General features: G+C 41.8%; 1 protein-coding gene across 1 annotated transcript; it reads right to left on the minus strand.

Annotated features, from left to right (window-relative positions):
* Positions 1–1505: 1505 nt before the first annotated feature.
* gad2 (glutamate decarboxylase 2) lies at positions 1506–13763 on the minus strand (the record flags this gene model as incomplete). The annotated part of the gene is made up of 16 exons (XM_080515196.1): positions 1506–1679; positions 3752–3841; positions 5822–5929; positions 6062–6211; positions 6306–6384; positions 6472–6536; positions 7615–7731; positions 7916–7970; positions 8739–8818; positions 9226–9341; positions 9946–10058; positions 11198–11288; positions 12128–12361; positions 13007–13150; positions 13326–13388; positions 13688–13763. 16 exons carry the CDS (start codon positions 13761–13763, stop codon positions 1506–1508), a joined length of 1755 nt encoding a protein of 584 aa, XP_080371322.1.
* Positions 13764–15011: the final 1248 nt, after the last annotated feature.

Genomic DNA, 15011 nt, shown 5'->3' on the forward strand with positions numbered 1-15011 from the left:
CTCACCGTAGAAGACATGATCACGAACGGATGCTGTTCTTATAGTATTGTAAGTTCAAAGTATATGGCAGGCAGTTGAAATAATAAATACTCGCGGTAACATGCAGTGAATGCTGGACTTTGGTGGTCAGTCATAGGTAAGGACCCTCAGGCAGCTGCTGGTCACCTATATATGGAACTGATTTCACTGTCTGTACAGAGTTTCATCTTTTTTTCTTTTTTTTGACAAAATAAAGTCTGCAAGAGGTACAGTTTTAGTTCCAAACTCATGTTCGGGCCAGCTTGAAGTGGGACGCTAATGCAAACGGAGCTGAAATGATGAAAGCCTGAATAAGCCTACTAAACTTCACAAAGCTGAGCGAACATGCATTGACCGGCAGGAGCAGCAGACATGCTGTGAGCAGCTCTCCCAGCAGGAATGCAACAGGAAAAAAACCCCAACAGTTATAACACTGCACTCAGGACTGAGCTGTCTTCTGCAGCCAATGAGACACTGAAAATATCTCAATCCATCAGTAACAATGAACGCGACAGAGAGAAACCTTTAAAGGACACAGCCAGGAAAATAGTGGCCCTGCAACTGGGTTTGATATATAGGGGGGAATTACTGAAGGAATGCGCTGATGGTTGTTTTAACATTTAGCACAGCTAAATATACAGCCAAGAGGGAAATGGTTCCTTTAGCTTATTGGCAACATAAACAATATAAAGTGTAACAAGCCGTTACCATTTTAAAACACACTGGAGAGAGGGATAAAAAGCCTTACAAGTAACAAAGGCAGCAGATTTAAGCTGTGAAAAGCTGCAGTGATGTATGATGAGCTCACATGAACATAATTGCTCTGAACCGATGTCACTCTCGTGTCATCCCTGATGGCATTTTGAATGACTTTGCATGCTTGTAGAGACACAACATGGCTTGTTCTGGCAGGGACTTGTCTTTAACCTAATGCTGGCACTGCAATATGACACCAGTTATAAGAAGGTGTGTGTCCAAAATCACGGTTAAAAACACTACATGCGGGTGTAAAGGCAGTTGATTAAGCTGAGGTAAGGTGAAGTGCTATTCTCGTTTCAAACCAGGGACTTTAAAATGTTAAAAGTTACAGGAGAACACAACCACGTTTGGCACTTAACGACATACTTGGCAAATGAGAAATGATCCAAAAATAAACTCTTCCTCATCCACTTATTGCACAAGCATTTCATATCACAAAAAAGTACATATAAAGTTACGTCACTTACGCTACTCTGGACTCTACTGCACGATAGGAAAGGCAGACAGAAGCACTTTTACATAGCTTTGGACCAAGTCAGTCCACGGCAAAGCTACAATACATAATATATGGATATATTCTGTAGATTTTTTCCTCAAATATACTCTTAAATATGTGACTTTGGAGGAGAGATAATAGAGAAAAGAAAAAGAAAAGTTTACCAGTACATTCACGACAAACAATTCATCCGTCAAGGGGAACAGTACAGGAGGATCTGGTGAGACGAGTCTTATAGATCTTGACCAAGTCGCTCGATCTCCTCAATAAGAAAGTCGATGTCCTCGAAGGTAGCAGCAGGATTTGAGATCACCATGCGGAAGAAGTTGACCTTGTCCCCCTGTGGTTGGTAGCTGACCATGGTTGTACCGTACTCCATCATCCTGGCCTTGATCACAGGAGCCACCTGACGACACAGAAGGTAGGAGGAGCGTCAGAAAACCGGAACTTCTAAAGGCAAAAGTCCCTCAAGGGTCGAAAAGTTCAGGCGAACAGACAAATCATTTGGAATCCATGATTTTTGAGCGTCTTTCTTGTGGGTTTTGAGTCTCTTTGTAGTTCTTATAAGTGTTTCTATGGTGTTTTTGTGTGGTTGTTTTTAGTCTTTTTTTTGGTGTATATAAATCTCCTCGTGGTTATTTAGAGTATTTGTGTAGTCGCTGGGTGGTAGATATAGATCACATAGTTGTTTTCAGTCTCTTTGTTGTTGTTTTCAAATTTTTATGTGGTTTGGTTTGAGTCTGCTCGTGTTCAATTCCAGTCTATGCCTTTATGGGCATTTTAAAAAAAGGTATTTGTGATTGTTCTGAATCTCTATTTATTTTGATTTCCTTTGCTATCATGTTATGTTCTTTTGTATGTTTTGTATGGCTTTGTGCTTCATTGAAGTGAGTCAGTGAAAAATGGTCAGCAGCTTCTCTGGCACTAAAATTGTACGCAATTCTTGAAAAAGGAACAGATATCAGAATTATTACCTAAAAACCTAAAACAACCTAAAAACTATATTTTAGACTAACCGGTGACAAAAGATTTCCTATAAATCTGTAGTTGCCTCTGTAATGGCGCTTGTGTGACTTGAAAATAAAATATGTAGAATTTGAACTGCTGACAACAACAACTGTTAGGTGAATGGAAATCTTTGTTGTTTTCCCTCCCGTCTTCTTTGTTTACTTTATCAGCAGCTCAACAAATGACACGTCTTCTCAGACTGCTCTGATCCGAACCCACGTAGTTCATTATCTCCCACCAGCCTGACAACTAAATCTGACACCTGCCGGGGAACGCGGCACCGTGATGGCTGCAGCCGCTGCCAAGTCCAGGGGTTATCTCTCGGCGCGAGGTGGTGACAGTCGTTCATTTTGTGCTCAGCAGATTCTCGACGGGAGTGTGGATTTTGTGCTGTGACGAGGGGCGACAGATTCAATTTCAAGTTTAAGAAGTCACGCTTCATGTTTGGACCCACAGCAGCCTGTTAGACAGCTCGCTGAGGGGAAAACATTTCAGTTCCAGTCTCTGATAGTATGAATATTATTTCTGTGTCGAGAAACGATCATACTGACCTTGCTGAAGATTATGCGAAAGATTTAGTAAACTGACAAGACAGCTTGAAGCTTAAAGTACACCGTGACTCAAACAACCTCGACGTCCAAAATAATTTGGAAGTACTAAGCCAAAAACTCCCACTAGTTTTAACTGGCCAAGTAAGGGATCTGTTAAAGTCATTCATTGTGTTCACATACCCAATATGAGTCCGCATAATCAAGTCTTTCCTTCTAAAGCTCAATCAACTTGCTGCTGATTTCCCCTAAATCAGTCCCTGGATAATTTCCACTTCTCCGCCTTTGTAAGAAACAGTCATTTCAACATGATGTGGAAACTGAGGGAAGATCAGACTTCCCCCTTCAAAGTGCTAATTTGGCAATGCCGCATCATCGCTCAGTCTCAAACTCCAAGTCGATGGAAAAAGGCAAACGGAGGCCAAACGGTCGATCCAGTTGGCGGAGCATGACGGTGCTGCTTCAATCAAACTTTACAGTATAAACAGAAACATCTGCATCACGAGATAAAAGTGGTCATGATTTATGGCTGATGTTTCTGGGAAGGGAGGGGGTAAAAAAAAAAAAAAAAAGGGAGCAATCTTTGTATGTTGGGCACGTTCACCATCTGCTGGTCCTAATTGTCAATTATTACTCCCCTGCTGCTGTGGGATTATCTGATTGACCGCCACGTTAGCTAACTAAACAGCTCCGCTTCTTTTTAAACGCCGTCCTATTTTGAGACTGGCACAGTTTACCGCTCCACACGTGCATGGAAAAGTTTTTTTTTTTTTAAATCCTCAGTATAAGGTGTCCCTAATTAGAGGGACATGTGATGGTCGGGCTGGATATGACCGACGGGCTTGTCGGGGCACGTCGGAGGTGCAGGGAAAGGTGTGTGGGGTAGATACTGCGGTCGGGCCTCTTATCTCTGCTCACCCACCTTGTGCAAGTGTTTCTTTCTCTCCTCTTTGTCCTCCATGTAGCGGATCCCAGGGGGGAGGTACCAGAAGCAGACATTGGTGTGCTGAGGCTGAGGGGAGACACGAACAACAAGAGATGAGAGGAAGGAACTGCCACAGTGACACAAAGAAAGGACGCACAAGTCTGGGTAATCGTTTAGGATCCGCGCATCGCTTATTGTGACTGCCTATTTAAGAAATTAAGAATTACACATTTCTTGCTGCAACCCTTTATTCATATTGAATGTAATTTGTTAAAATATAAGTAGTGTGACTCAGAAACTTGTCTTGAAATGTATTTCTGAATAGTCACCAACTGCGCTGCAGCTCAATTCCTGTTTCTTATAGAAATTGAAGCAAGACAAAATGAGATTTTGCAAACATATTTCAATCATGTTTCATCAATGTTCTCGTCCTTAATCCTTAACCCTCCTGGGCCTCCTGAAGCTGAAAATATCAGCTGGTGTAACTTAAAAAAAAAAAAAAAGAAATAGTTTTTCATAGATATTTATACATCATCGAATTCACTGTCGACATTCTTGAGCACAAACTGTCCATATTCGTGCAAATTGGGCTATAACCCCCCAAAAAAAGATTTTTAATCTCAACATCTTACGAATTGTCATTTTACACTGACTTATATAAAATTTTTTATTTATATTATAGATTTATGCGAATAAACAGAAACTAAAAAGCTGATGATATTACTGATTGAAGCCATGTTAGAGATTGAGGAAAATCTTTTTTTTTTTTTAATAAATATACTTTAAGGCATCTCAGTAATGTGTGCAAACAATTAATAGTATCCAAGAGTGAAAATATAATAGTTATACATGTTGGTTATACAGGTGAGTGAAAACTAAACGTAACACGTGTGTTTGATTTGATTTGTGCGACTTTATATCACTGATACATATGAAGACTGCAATAATAATTTGGGATCTTACTGCATAATCAAATGACAGTTCTGCATGGCTTGTACACTAGAATTTAGAAGTTTGTGTTACTGTTTTCTTATGTGTTTTAATATGTATATATGGACCTACGAGTCTGCAAGAAAGATTGATTGAAGATTGCAAGAAGACTGACTATTGTCAGCTGTCATTAAAAGGCAGCATACAACAGAAGCTTGCATGCAGCACACACAATATAAACACAATGACCCTGCAGAATAAAAGGTTTCCTTGTCTGACATCCTGCAGAAGCTGACGTGCATCTAAAAAAACCAAAATAAAAAAACCCTGTAGAAATCCTAATTCACCTCCCAAAACTAAAAATCTACAAGGGTCTCCCGGATCAGAGAACCTCCTTCTCAAATGCTGTCTCGATATCTGAACCAACCCTCACCGCTGTACTTGTTTTTTTGTCATTTGAATTGGCGCCGGAGCCGGAGCCGACTGCCTGCCTGCCTGCCTGCCTGCGAGTGGAGCGGCAGTCATTACCCACAGCTGACTAACCATGCGCACCAGCCTCATTTATACAGCTGGGCTGGAGTATATTCAACATTGGATTGATGTAATGGCTCAATGGGAGGCACAGACAAGTGAACACCTGGGCCATCGCCCAGAGGACTTGGCTTTTCCTCACCACCCTCTGGGTTATGATGCTCTCAGGCTTTTTGAGGCTCAGTGGGAAAACAATAAGCCTTGAACGATTAAAGAGGCTCCATCATAAATGACTCTGGGTGTCCAAGCACTCCTTTAATAAGAGAGTTTCATCTTAATAACCCCTCCATTCTCACATACGTTTGTGTTGTCCTGTAGTTTAGCTTGGTTGGGGATATTTCAGACACTATGCTATTCATATGCATATGAGCAATTATGAGTCGTTATGCTATTCATTAGACATAATAGCAAGACATTATACTGGCGTCCAGTGGTAAAAAAAGGAAAAAAAAGGCATTCATTCAACACAAAGCAAGAGCACTCTGCGTGCCAATCAAGTCACCCGCAATGACACTGAACACACTGAGGTGAAAGGAGCCTCGTGTGCTGACATGAACTCTCCTCTGATTCAATATTCGGGAGTGAGAAACGTAGACATGAACATACTTTCCCATCAAAGATCATCTCATATCCTTCTCTGTCCTTGATCTTGTTGTAGAGATACTCAGACAGCTCCAAGCACTTGTCAATCTGAGCTTCGAAGCCTATAGTTCCCTGTTGAAAGAAAAAGAAAAAGAAAATTGATGAAATCTGTTTGATGGGAAATATTTAAATTCAAACTGAAGGAACTTAAAAAGAAGAATCATCTGGTTAAAAAAAAAACAAAAACCCTTCACTCGCTCCCACCTTAGCTCTCCACATGAGCCACAGCTTGAAGATGTCCACGTGGCGTCCACACTGCAGCGCCTTGTCTCCGGTGTCGTAGGACAGGTCGTAGTGTTTGTCCTGCTGGAACAGGTAGCAGGCGTGCATCTGGTTGCAGTTCTGCATCAGACCCTGCAAAAGTACAACCCACAAAGATTAGAACATTTACTTTTCTTAAAAAAAAAAATCAACACAACAATGAGGAAGATGAGAGCGTGCGGCCCACCTCCTCTCTGACCAGCAGGGCGGAGCACTGCAGTGGGACGGACATCATCTTGTGCGGGTTCCATGTGACTGAGTTGGCCCTGTAAGGAACAAAAGCAGCCATCGTTCATTGTCAAACTCCCACCAGCTTCTCGCACTCGTTTGTTCCGAAGCAGGAAGACACTCGCCTCTCGACGCCGTCCAGCTTCCACCTGTGTCTCCGCGACATGAGCAGACTTCCTCCCCACGCTCCCTGAAGAGACACACACACACACACAGAGTTTACGACAATCCCGTAAAAAAAGAGAAGGTCTCAACATATATGAAACACTGAATCATGAACTGTTTGAAAGGATTTACTTATAGTTTAAACACTGGAGGTATTTGGTCAAAACAAACGGAATATTTGTTATAGCTTAAGTCTAAATTGACATTAATCTGTTGTGTTATTTGAAGAATTAAACAATTTCAAGAGATGCACGCTGAGGCAGGAAGGAATGCAGTGTGCAAAGACCTAAACTATAACCCCTCGCAAATCAAAACTAAAACAAGTAAAATGTGTTGATGAAATGTGGTATTTAATGTAAAAAGTGGTCAGTGAATTGATACTCAAGCATCTATCAAGGTCCATGTGTAAATATCAGAAAAAATACTACTACTACTACTACTACTACTACTACTACTATTTTTATTTACTTTTTGATTTAGATTTTTTATGATCAGTTTTAAGATGTGTATGTGATTTTTTGTGTGTGGAAGATTTACTATATTGTTATCAAAGTCAATTTATAAAAAAGAAACCAGAAAGTTAAAGAAAACAAACGCCTGTCCTCCACAAACTCACATCTATCAAGAGCAGCAGGTGTCACGACAGTATAAAAGAGAGATGTGTGTTTTTAACCACCTGCGTTCATTGAGGAATGATCGACAAGACCATTTATGTCTCTTAATAGAGGTGTCACCCTGTCAGGACTAAATCACCTTCATTAATAGATAGAGTTCCTTCAGCGAGAGCGCCCGTGATGGCAAAGTCAGGGGAGGAGATGATTTACAGCCTCTGTTCCAGTTTTTCTAATCTCCAGTGTTAGAAAGGAAATGGCTAGCTCTCTATCTAGGTCAACCGCCAGCAGTTAGAAGCCAGACAGACATAATAGATTTGTCAAACTCGGGAGTGAGCTCTGTGGGTCTGTGTATTCCTCCTCTGAAAAAAAACCAAACCCTTTTGAGGAAACACATTCAGCTTCTGATGTGTTTGAATGAAGCAGCCGGGGAAGCGCTATTATTATTTCCATCCATGAACGGTTCCAGCTTTCAGTTTACGGTTCACTCACATCCACATGCATCCAGACGTTGTACTTTTTGCAGATGTCGGAAATGGCGATGAGAGGGTCAAAGGCTCCGTACACGGTCGTCCCGGCCGTCGCGCTCACAAAGAACGGCACGAAACCCTGCGAGAGAGCAGACGACGCGGCGAGCGTGAGGCACAAGGACGCACCTGTGGCGATGTTGTTTCCATGTTTCGTCTCATCGTCTGCGCTGCTTCACTCCAGTGAATCCCATGAAACGAGTGCCGTATGAAGCAATACCTGTCTATTCATAGCAGGGCAGGATGATGAACGTGCATCGCATTACCTTCTGTTTGGCCTCCAGTATTCTCCTCTCGAGGTCAGCGGGGATCATTTTGCCACTGCCAAGGGAAAAAATAGAGCTTTAACAACCTTTGGAGTTACTTTTGAATGAATGCAATCTTGCAGATTTGAGCTGTATTTTACTTGATTTTGGTGCTCGACTTCACTTATGCATTAACTTTAATGATGTGGTTGGTATTTTTTGCGTCTGTGTTTAACGAGATAAGAAAATTCTGCCAATCCGAGATTTTTAGAGGGTAATGTGGGCCTCCTCTGGGGGAAGTTTTTTCCTCCCACACTTTGGAAACACCAGCTGTACAGAATTTAAGTACATCATTATATATTTTCTTCTCGTTCTATGAATCCTCACTCCACTTTTGCACATGTTTTTAAGAAAGTTATGGGCTGTTTTCAGCTGCAGATTGCGCACACAAGAATGTCAGCATGTACCTTTAGCAATGAAAAATGCATGGAAAGCATAAACACATAATAAATTATTGTTGGATGCTTGTTTCAACAACTTTATGCAGAATTGGCACATTTTGTCAAGTGGTTCCAAATCTGAAGGTCGTGCTCTTTACCAAAGGTCACAAAATGAATCTCAGTTGTCCTAAGATGACTGTTTACATTTTCACATTTTACCTCTTTAGATCACCAATATTATAATTGAAATTGAGTTTTAAAGGACAAATAACTAATATACTCCTACAACATCAATATGTAAATTGAAAAGAGGGAAAAATGGATGCGTGGCAATGCCTCAAGATTTTATTCATGTAAGGTGCACGACCACCTGCCGAAGTGCTTCAAACAGAAGCTGACTTTACCTTTCATCTACTTTGATGCAGATCACACTTTCAGTCCCGATGCCGAGAGCCGCTGCTCCTTTCTTGATTGAAAAATGGCTCTGTGAGATGAGGGAGAGAAGACAAAAAAACAGAAGGGTGACGAGATAAGAAGAGGTTACGTGAAATCAGTAAATAAGACTGGAACTGAGCAGTTTATGTGTTGTTTAATAGCTTTTCTGCTCGTATCACCTTTTAAATGTCCTTTAAAGACGAAGGGAGGTGACATGTGATGTGAGAGACACAGACAGGTCACCTTGTGTCCTTCAGTGCGTCTCACACGACAGTGACACAAAGTCACGTTTTGAAAACACATCAAGCTTCAATGTGACCACTCCTTTTAACTGATGCACTAGAAAAGACGACCTCTGACATTTGATTTCAAAGAAAAAAAAAAACTGCTAAAATCTGATCTGTTGTTTGATGCGGCGAGGAGATCGATCGGCTGAATTTAAACTGGGATCCCTACGTGTTCAGATGTGAAGGCCGCCAGTCGGGGAACGGATGACATTCCTTTCTCTTTCACCTCGGGGAACATCTTAAAGCGAGCCAGCAGCATGGCGTACATGTTGGAAATAGCACCACCTAGAGGAGAGACAGGACTTAGCCAGTGGGCATCTCACGGGAGTGATGCAGGGGTTTCTGACTGAAACAAAGCATGACAGGGTTTCAAAATGTCTGCATTTGTTAAAAAAAATAAATAAATAAGAAAACAACAACAAAACCCTTTGTTCACGGCTGATCAAGAGCCTATCGAGAGATGACACAGCTCCAGAAAAAGGAAAAAATAAATAAATTAAATCACAGTTTGCACAATGTGAGCAATCACAGGCTCCGTCATCTATTTTGCAGATGATTGCTGCTCATCATGTGTGGAGCAGAGGTGTGTGGGAGAAATTCAAGATTGGTGGGAAGAGAGGACGAGAGTGGGGGGGGGGGGCTTAGGCCAGAAAAGGAAAATTATTTTTATGCTAATTGGCTCTGAAACGAGTTCCATTTATATCATCAAAATGCAAATTGACACATTACAGTACACACACACACACACACACACACACACACACACACACACACACACACACACACACACACACACACACACACACACACACACACACACACACACAGAGGCAAGTCCATTCCCCAGTGAGACAGAGGGGTGCCTGGGTTTACATGCACACAGACGCACCGGGGGAAAAAATGCCATCTCCTCGCCCATCCGGCCAGCCAATGATCTCCCTCATCTTCTTCAGAGTGACGTATTCCAGCAGCACGAAGACAGGAGCCACCTCATAGGTGAACCTGCGTTACAAAAGATGTGTCACGTGGCGCTGCTGGTTACACAAATATATGGGAGCATCGTGACTCACCAACACAAAATACACCGTTTTGTTTTACAAGTTTGTTGCTCAGGGAGACAATTAGGCCATTATAAGATATATATTCGATAGATAGATAGATAGATTGATATATAGATAGATAGATAGATAGATAGATAGATAGATAGATAGATAGATAGTTATGAAGAAGACTAGAAGACTAGAAGAAGACTAGTTATGATCTATTTAATAGTTAAAATCTAGTGGATGACTAATATATATATATATATATATATATATATATATATATATATATATATATATATATATACACATACATACACACACACACACACACACACACACACACACACACACACACACACACACACACACACACACACACACACACACACACACACACACACACACACACAATACCTATGAAAACATATAGAATACACATAATGCCCAGTAAATATACAATGTCTACAATCACATAGGATCAGTCCCAATGTGATCATATAACCCACGACATTTTCTGAGAATTCTTATATTTTAAATGTTTCCAATTAATTTCACTATCATAAATGTGACCTTTGTTGTGTAAATCTATTAAAACATGCATCTCAGCTGTCTGACTCTCCTAGATATGTATTTTAAATCAATATGTGGTAAAGCATCAGTCAATAAATAAAAACAAAAAAGGCCCAGCATCTATTTTGTGAGGCCTCACAGTCGGCAAAGCTAAAGAACTTATCACCCCGAAAACACCCATCTCGAATTAGCTCCAGATTAGTCTGAATTTAATTTGAGAGCTAATTTTCTCCCCTTGAATCCCTGAGGGGTTCAGAGGTGAGGGGGAGGGATGAAAGAAAGGGGTGGGAGAGGTGGGAGGGCGTGCGTGGGGAGCAGGGCGGGGGTTGCAAGGAGTGGTGATGGGGGTCTGTCTTTCATTTCACCCCTTTCATTTGCTGTGATTGTGTGGAAAAAGAAAGAGGCGCTATCAGCCGGTACAGACGCAGAGCAGAGTGCATGTGGACGGATGTGCCGGAAATGGAATTCATTGTCATTATCATTATCAGCATTTAAAATCATGATGAAGCGGGGCCACATACTTACATGTTGGTGTTGGCGGTGGATGTGAGCCAATCGGCTGCCAGCCCAACCATGTCTAATCCTGTGGAGAGCTGATTGAAGTACCTGGGGTGGGCTGTATGGAGAAGGAGAGAGAGAGAGAGATGGAGAGAGGAGCAGGGTGTGAGTTGAGATGCTGCAGTTTAGATATTTTATCTGCCGTCTGGAAAATTGAAAAAAAATATTTTGAGTTAGAGCTGCAGTGACACTTGAATGAAAAAAAAATCTTTCAAAATTTGGGATTGTTTCTAAGTTTGGTTTCTGACAAAAATGACTGACAATTTGTATGTATTATGCTCCTAATACAAGCTGTGATGTTATAATATTAATACACCTGCTTGCACAACATGTCACCACAATACATTCTGAAAAAAACTGCATTACAGTATCTTTGCATTGATTGCTTGAGTTAAAATATCTCAAGCTTAATTCTATAAAATGCATCTGTATGCGTTTTTTTTTGGGGGGGGGGGGGGGTGAAATCTGTTACTGCTGTAAAACGTGTCAGTCAGAAAGAATAATGGACTTGGCCCATGAAGCCTGGTTATTAGCTATTATCTCCTACTTGGTGAACCAGATTTACTGCGTCACTGCATTTATCGGTCTGCTGGTCAGGAGGAGGGAAGAGGGGATAACTTATGCATTCGTATTTTATAGGCACCATTTTTTTAAATGCATGCATTTTCTATGACACTTAAAATAAAAAATATATATACATATATTTTATATCCGGTATAGGCACGTTATTTTCTGGGATCATTAAATAATTCCTGCATCAAAATTTGCAGTTTGAATATTGTGCTTTTTGTTTTGTGTTTTTTTAAATAAAGAAGCATCACAACTTTAACGGTTTTATAATTAATTTTAAAGCTTGTAAGCTATTACAACGATATAAATATAGAAGTCCAGGCCTACCTGTTTTAATGGCGTATTTGAGGGTGGCGCGACAGCTGATCAAGATATCATCCAGGGTGGCCGGATCGTGCTGCAGCTCCCAGTTATTCATCTGGAGGAGCTCGTTTGGGTAATGAAAATCAATCACTTTCGTTTCCCGGTCGAAAGACTCCACGATGTAGGCCAGTAAAATATCCACAACTTCCTGCAGGAAGGTCATTGTCTTTGTGTCTCCATCCATGGCAGGTAACAGGTCTGGGAGGCAAAAAAAAAGGAGGAAATATGTATTAATATGTATTTCAAAAAGAGTGGTAAAGCGTATTATGCGCTTAGACATTTAAAAAAAATGTATATTCTTGTGTGTAAAATAGTACTAAAATGAAAAAAGCTGTTTACATCCCATATTATTTCACGCACACGTGCAGGCCTCGAAATCAGGACTAAGCTGAAATTTACTCTGAAATCACCACATAGATTAACGATTAAAAAGATGGACTTCGGTTTTTATTCGAAAATAAAAATCAGTTTGAAATTTGGTTGATTTCCGCAACACTCGGCCTCCAAGCAGTGATGAAGGTGACCTCTCTGAGAGAACCCACCTCTCACAAAAATGCCACCACAACTCATCACTCAATTTTCTTCACATGAAATAAGATGGTCAGACATTAAAAAAAAAAAAAACATGCGGATTTTGCTATCTTCAGTATGAAAAGGCCATTTCTTATTTAATTCCGTCAATGACCGGATCACGTTTAAGATGGTTAATCGAAAACAGGGGAACAATATGCAACTACATATTCTAAGGTAACCTGGTTAAGATTTACGCGACCTATTTATTTATTGCAGGGTTGAGAGGAGTCACGTGGTGCTAAATTAAAAGCACGTCTTCAGTTTCTGTACCTGTTGAATAGAGGTCGGAGAAGACCACGGATCCTTTGGTGCAGTTGCAGGATTTGTTGCAGCCGCATGTTCCGGCGCTGTTCTCCGGCGGCTGTTTGGCGGCCGGCTCGCCGACTCGCTCCCCTTCCCCGACATTCAGCAGCGCTTGGAAACAGCCACAAAACGATGTATATTTCAATTTAACGCTCTCTCGATTAGGCCAGCTTGTAAATAAAACTGCACCGGGTGGCGCGTCGCCCCTCTCCTCCTCCTCCTCCTCCTCCTCCTCCTCCTCCACCTCCACCTCCACCTCACCCCGCCACTCTGTGAACCAACGTACCACATAATTTCGATCCAATTCCTCCGGATAATTTCTGGGCCGCCGCTTGGCACCAAGCCCTGGCTGGAAGAGAGAAGGGGGATACATCAAATTAACCATGTGAGGGCTTCAGGTTTGGCCCAACTTTAAAAACACCAGTCGGAAAAAAAAAAGGCGCATCGAAACTTGCAACAAATAAAGCCATTGCGCGTGAAAAAATGTGCAACAAATAATAAAAAACAAACAAACAAAAAACCACCAACAATAACAAAGGATTATAAGTAGCAGGCCTATCTAGCTGGTGTGAGACAATGCTCCAGAATTAGAGCTGTCCCCGGTCCATCAGAGGTGGTTTGAACATTAAAAAAAAAAAAGTCACTCACGCGTACTTGGGCTCTGATTGCCGGTGTTGGCCGCGGCATTATCTCCGCCGAGAGACCAGAAACCTTGTGATGCCATTGTCGCCGGTAGTTAGGAGCTGCGGGAGACACGGAGACCGGAGGAGCCCATCCACACGCTCCGACCGGGAGCTGTTCAAAGCTGCTGTGGTGCTGAATGTGACCAGAGCGATCATCCGCCGTGCGCCACGGAGCTGCCCGCTAAAAATAAACCGGGCTGCGATCACAAAAAAAGGCGTCCTCTGCGCTCCTTACGCAGGCGTCCACAGGTGCACGAAGCATGAAGCTGCGCCTTCCGCGGAGAAAATCCGCAAAACACCTGAATTCACAGGCGCACCGGGCTCAGCGCGCAGCCGACGTCTCCACTCAATCAAGGAAAATGGAGCATGAGACTTTGCGTAACTTGGGCATGCAGGGGGAGGCAAAAAAAAAAATCCTGCTTTGATGGGAAAAAAATTTTTTTTTAAATTAAATAATCAAAAAGGAGGAGGGGAAAATAAGGGAGGATGAAACGTGGTGGTGAAAAAAAAAAAAGAAATCCGCTTTAGCTTACAGCTGCTGGTGAGTACTCAGCACACGACCCTTGTCTAATTACATCCAACCTCAATTTCACGTCACTAACGAAATCCCATCGTGATTCACTTCAGGTCATGACGAATCGCGTTGCGTCGTGCGTCGTGACTCCATGCATCCCCAACATCTCGCCCCCTGCGTGTCCAACTTACCCTCCACACAGACAGTGAATGCCAACTAATTCATGTGGCCAGTCATCGCGGGTCTTTTTCTGAGCCGCTGCTGCTGGATGTTTACCCGCCTCCGGTGGAGGGAGCAGCGGGGCTCCGCGCAAACACACGAGTGCGCATGGCCCCGTCCTCGCTTCCTGAGGCGTCGTTACTCCAAAAGTATTAAATACTCACACGACTTCTTGTCCCCTTATCCTCCACACTTTTCTTGTGCTGCTTTCACCGTCTATCCGGATATCACCATTATTCTAGACTTGTTTTTCAACATTTAAATTCCAAATAAATTGCAAATAGCTACTTTCACATTTAATGTTCAAACCTTTTGAATGTTAAAGTCCACCATAAACCTGAAAATGATTGATATTACTTACTTACTTTTCCACTTCATCCAAACCGTTCTCATAACCTACACTTACTGTTTTTTGTAGATTCAGAGAAAAGTACTCTGCAGTATATTTACTTTTTAACAGCAACACCTTCACTTTAATTCTTACATTTTAAGGAATGTAACTACTTGATTACAAACTTCCTGTTTTTGTAATAGTTCTACTTGCAGACCATCTCAA

Source organism: Blennius ocellaris (genome assembly GCF_963422515.1).
Source record: "Blennius ocellaris genome assembly, chromosome: 19".
In the NCBI taxonomy this organism is placed as follows: domain Eukaryota; kingdom Metazoa; phylum Chordata; class Actinopteri; order Blenniiformes; family Blenniidae; genus Blennius; species Blennius ocellaris.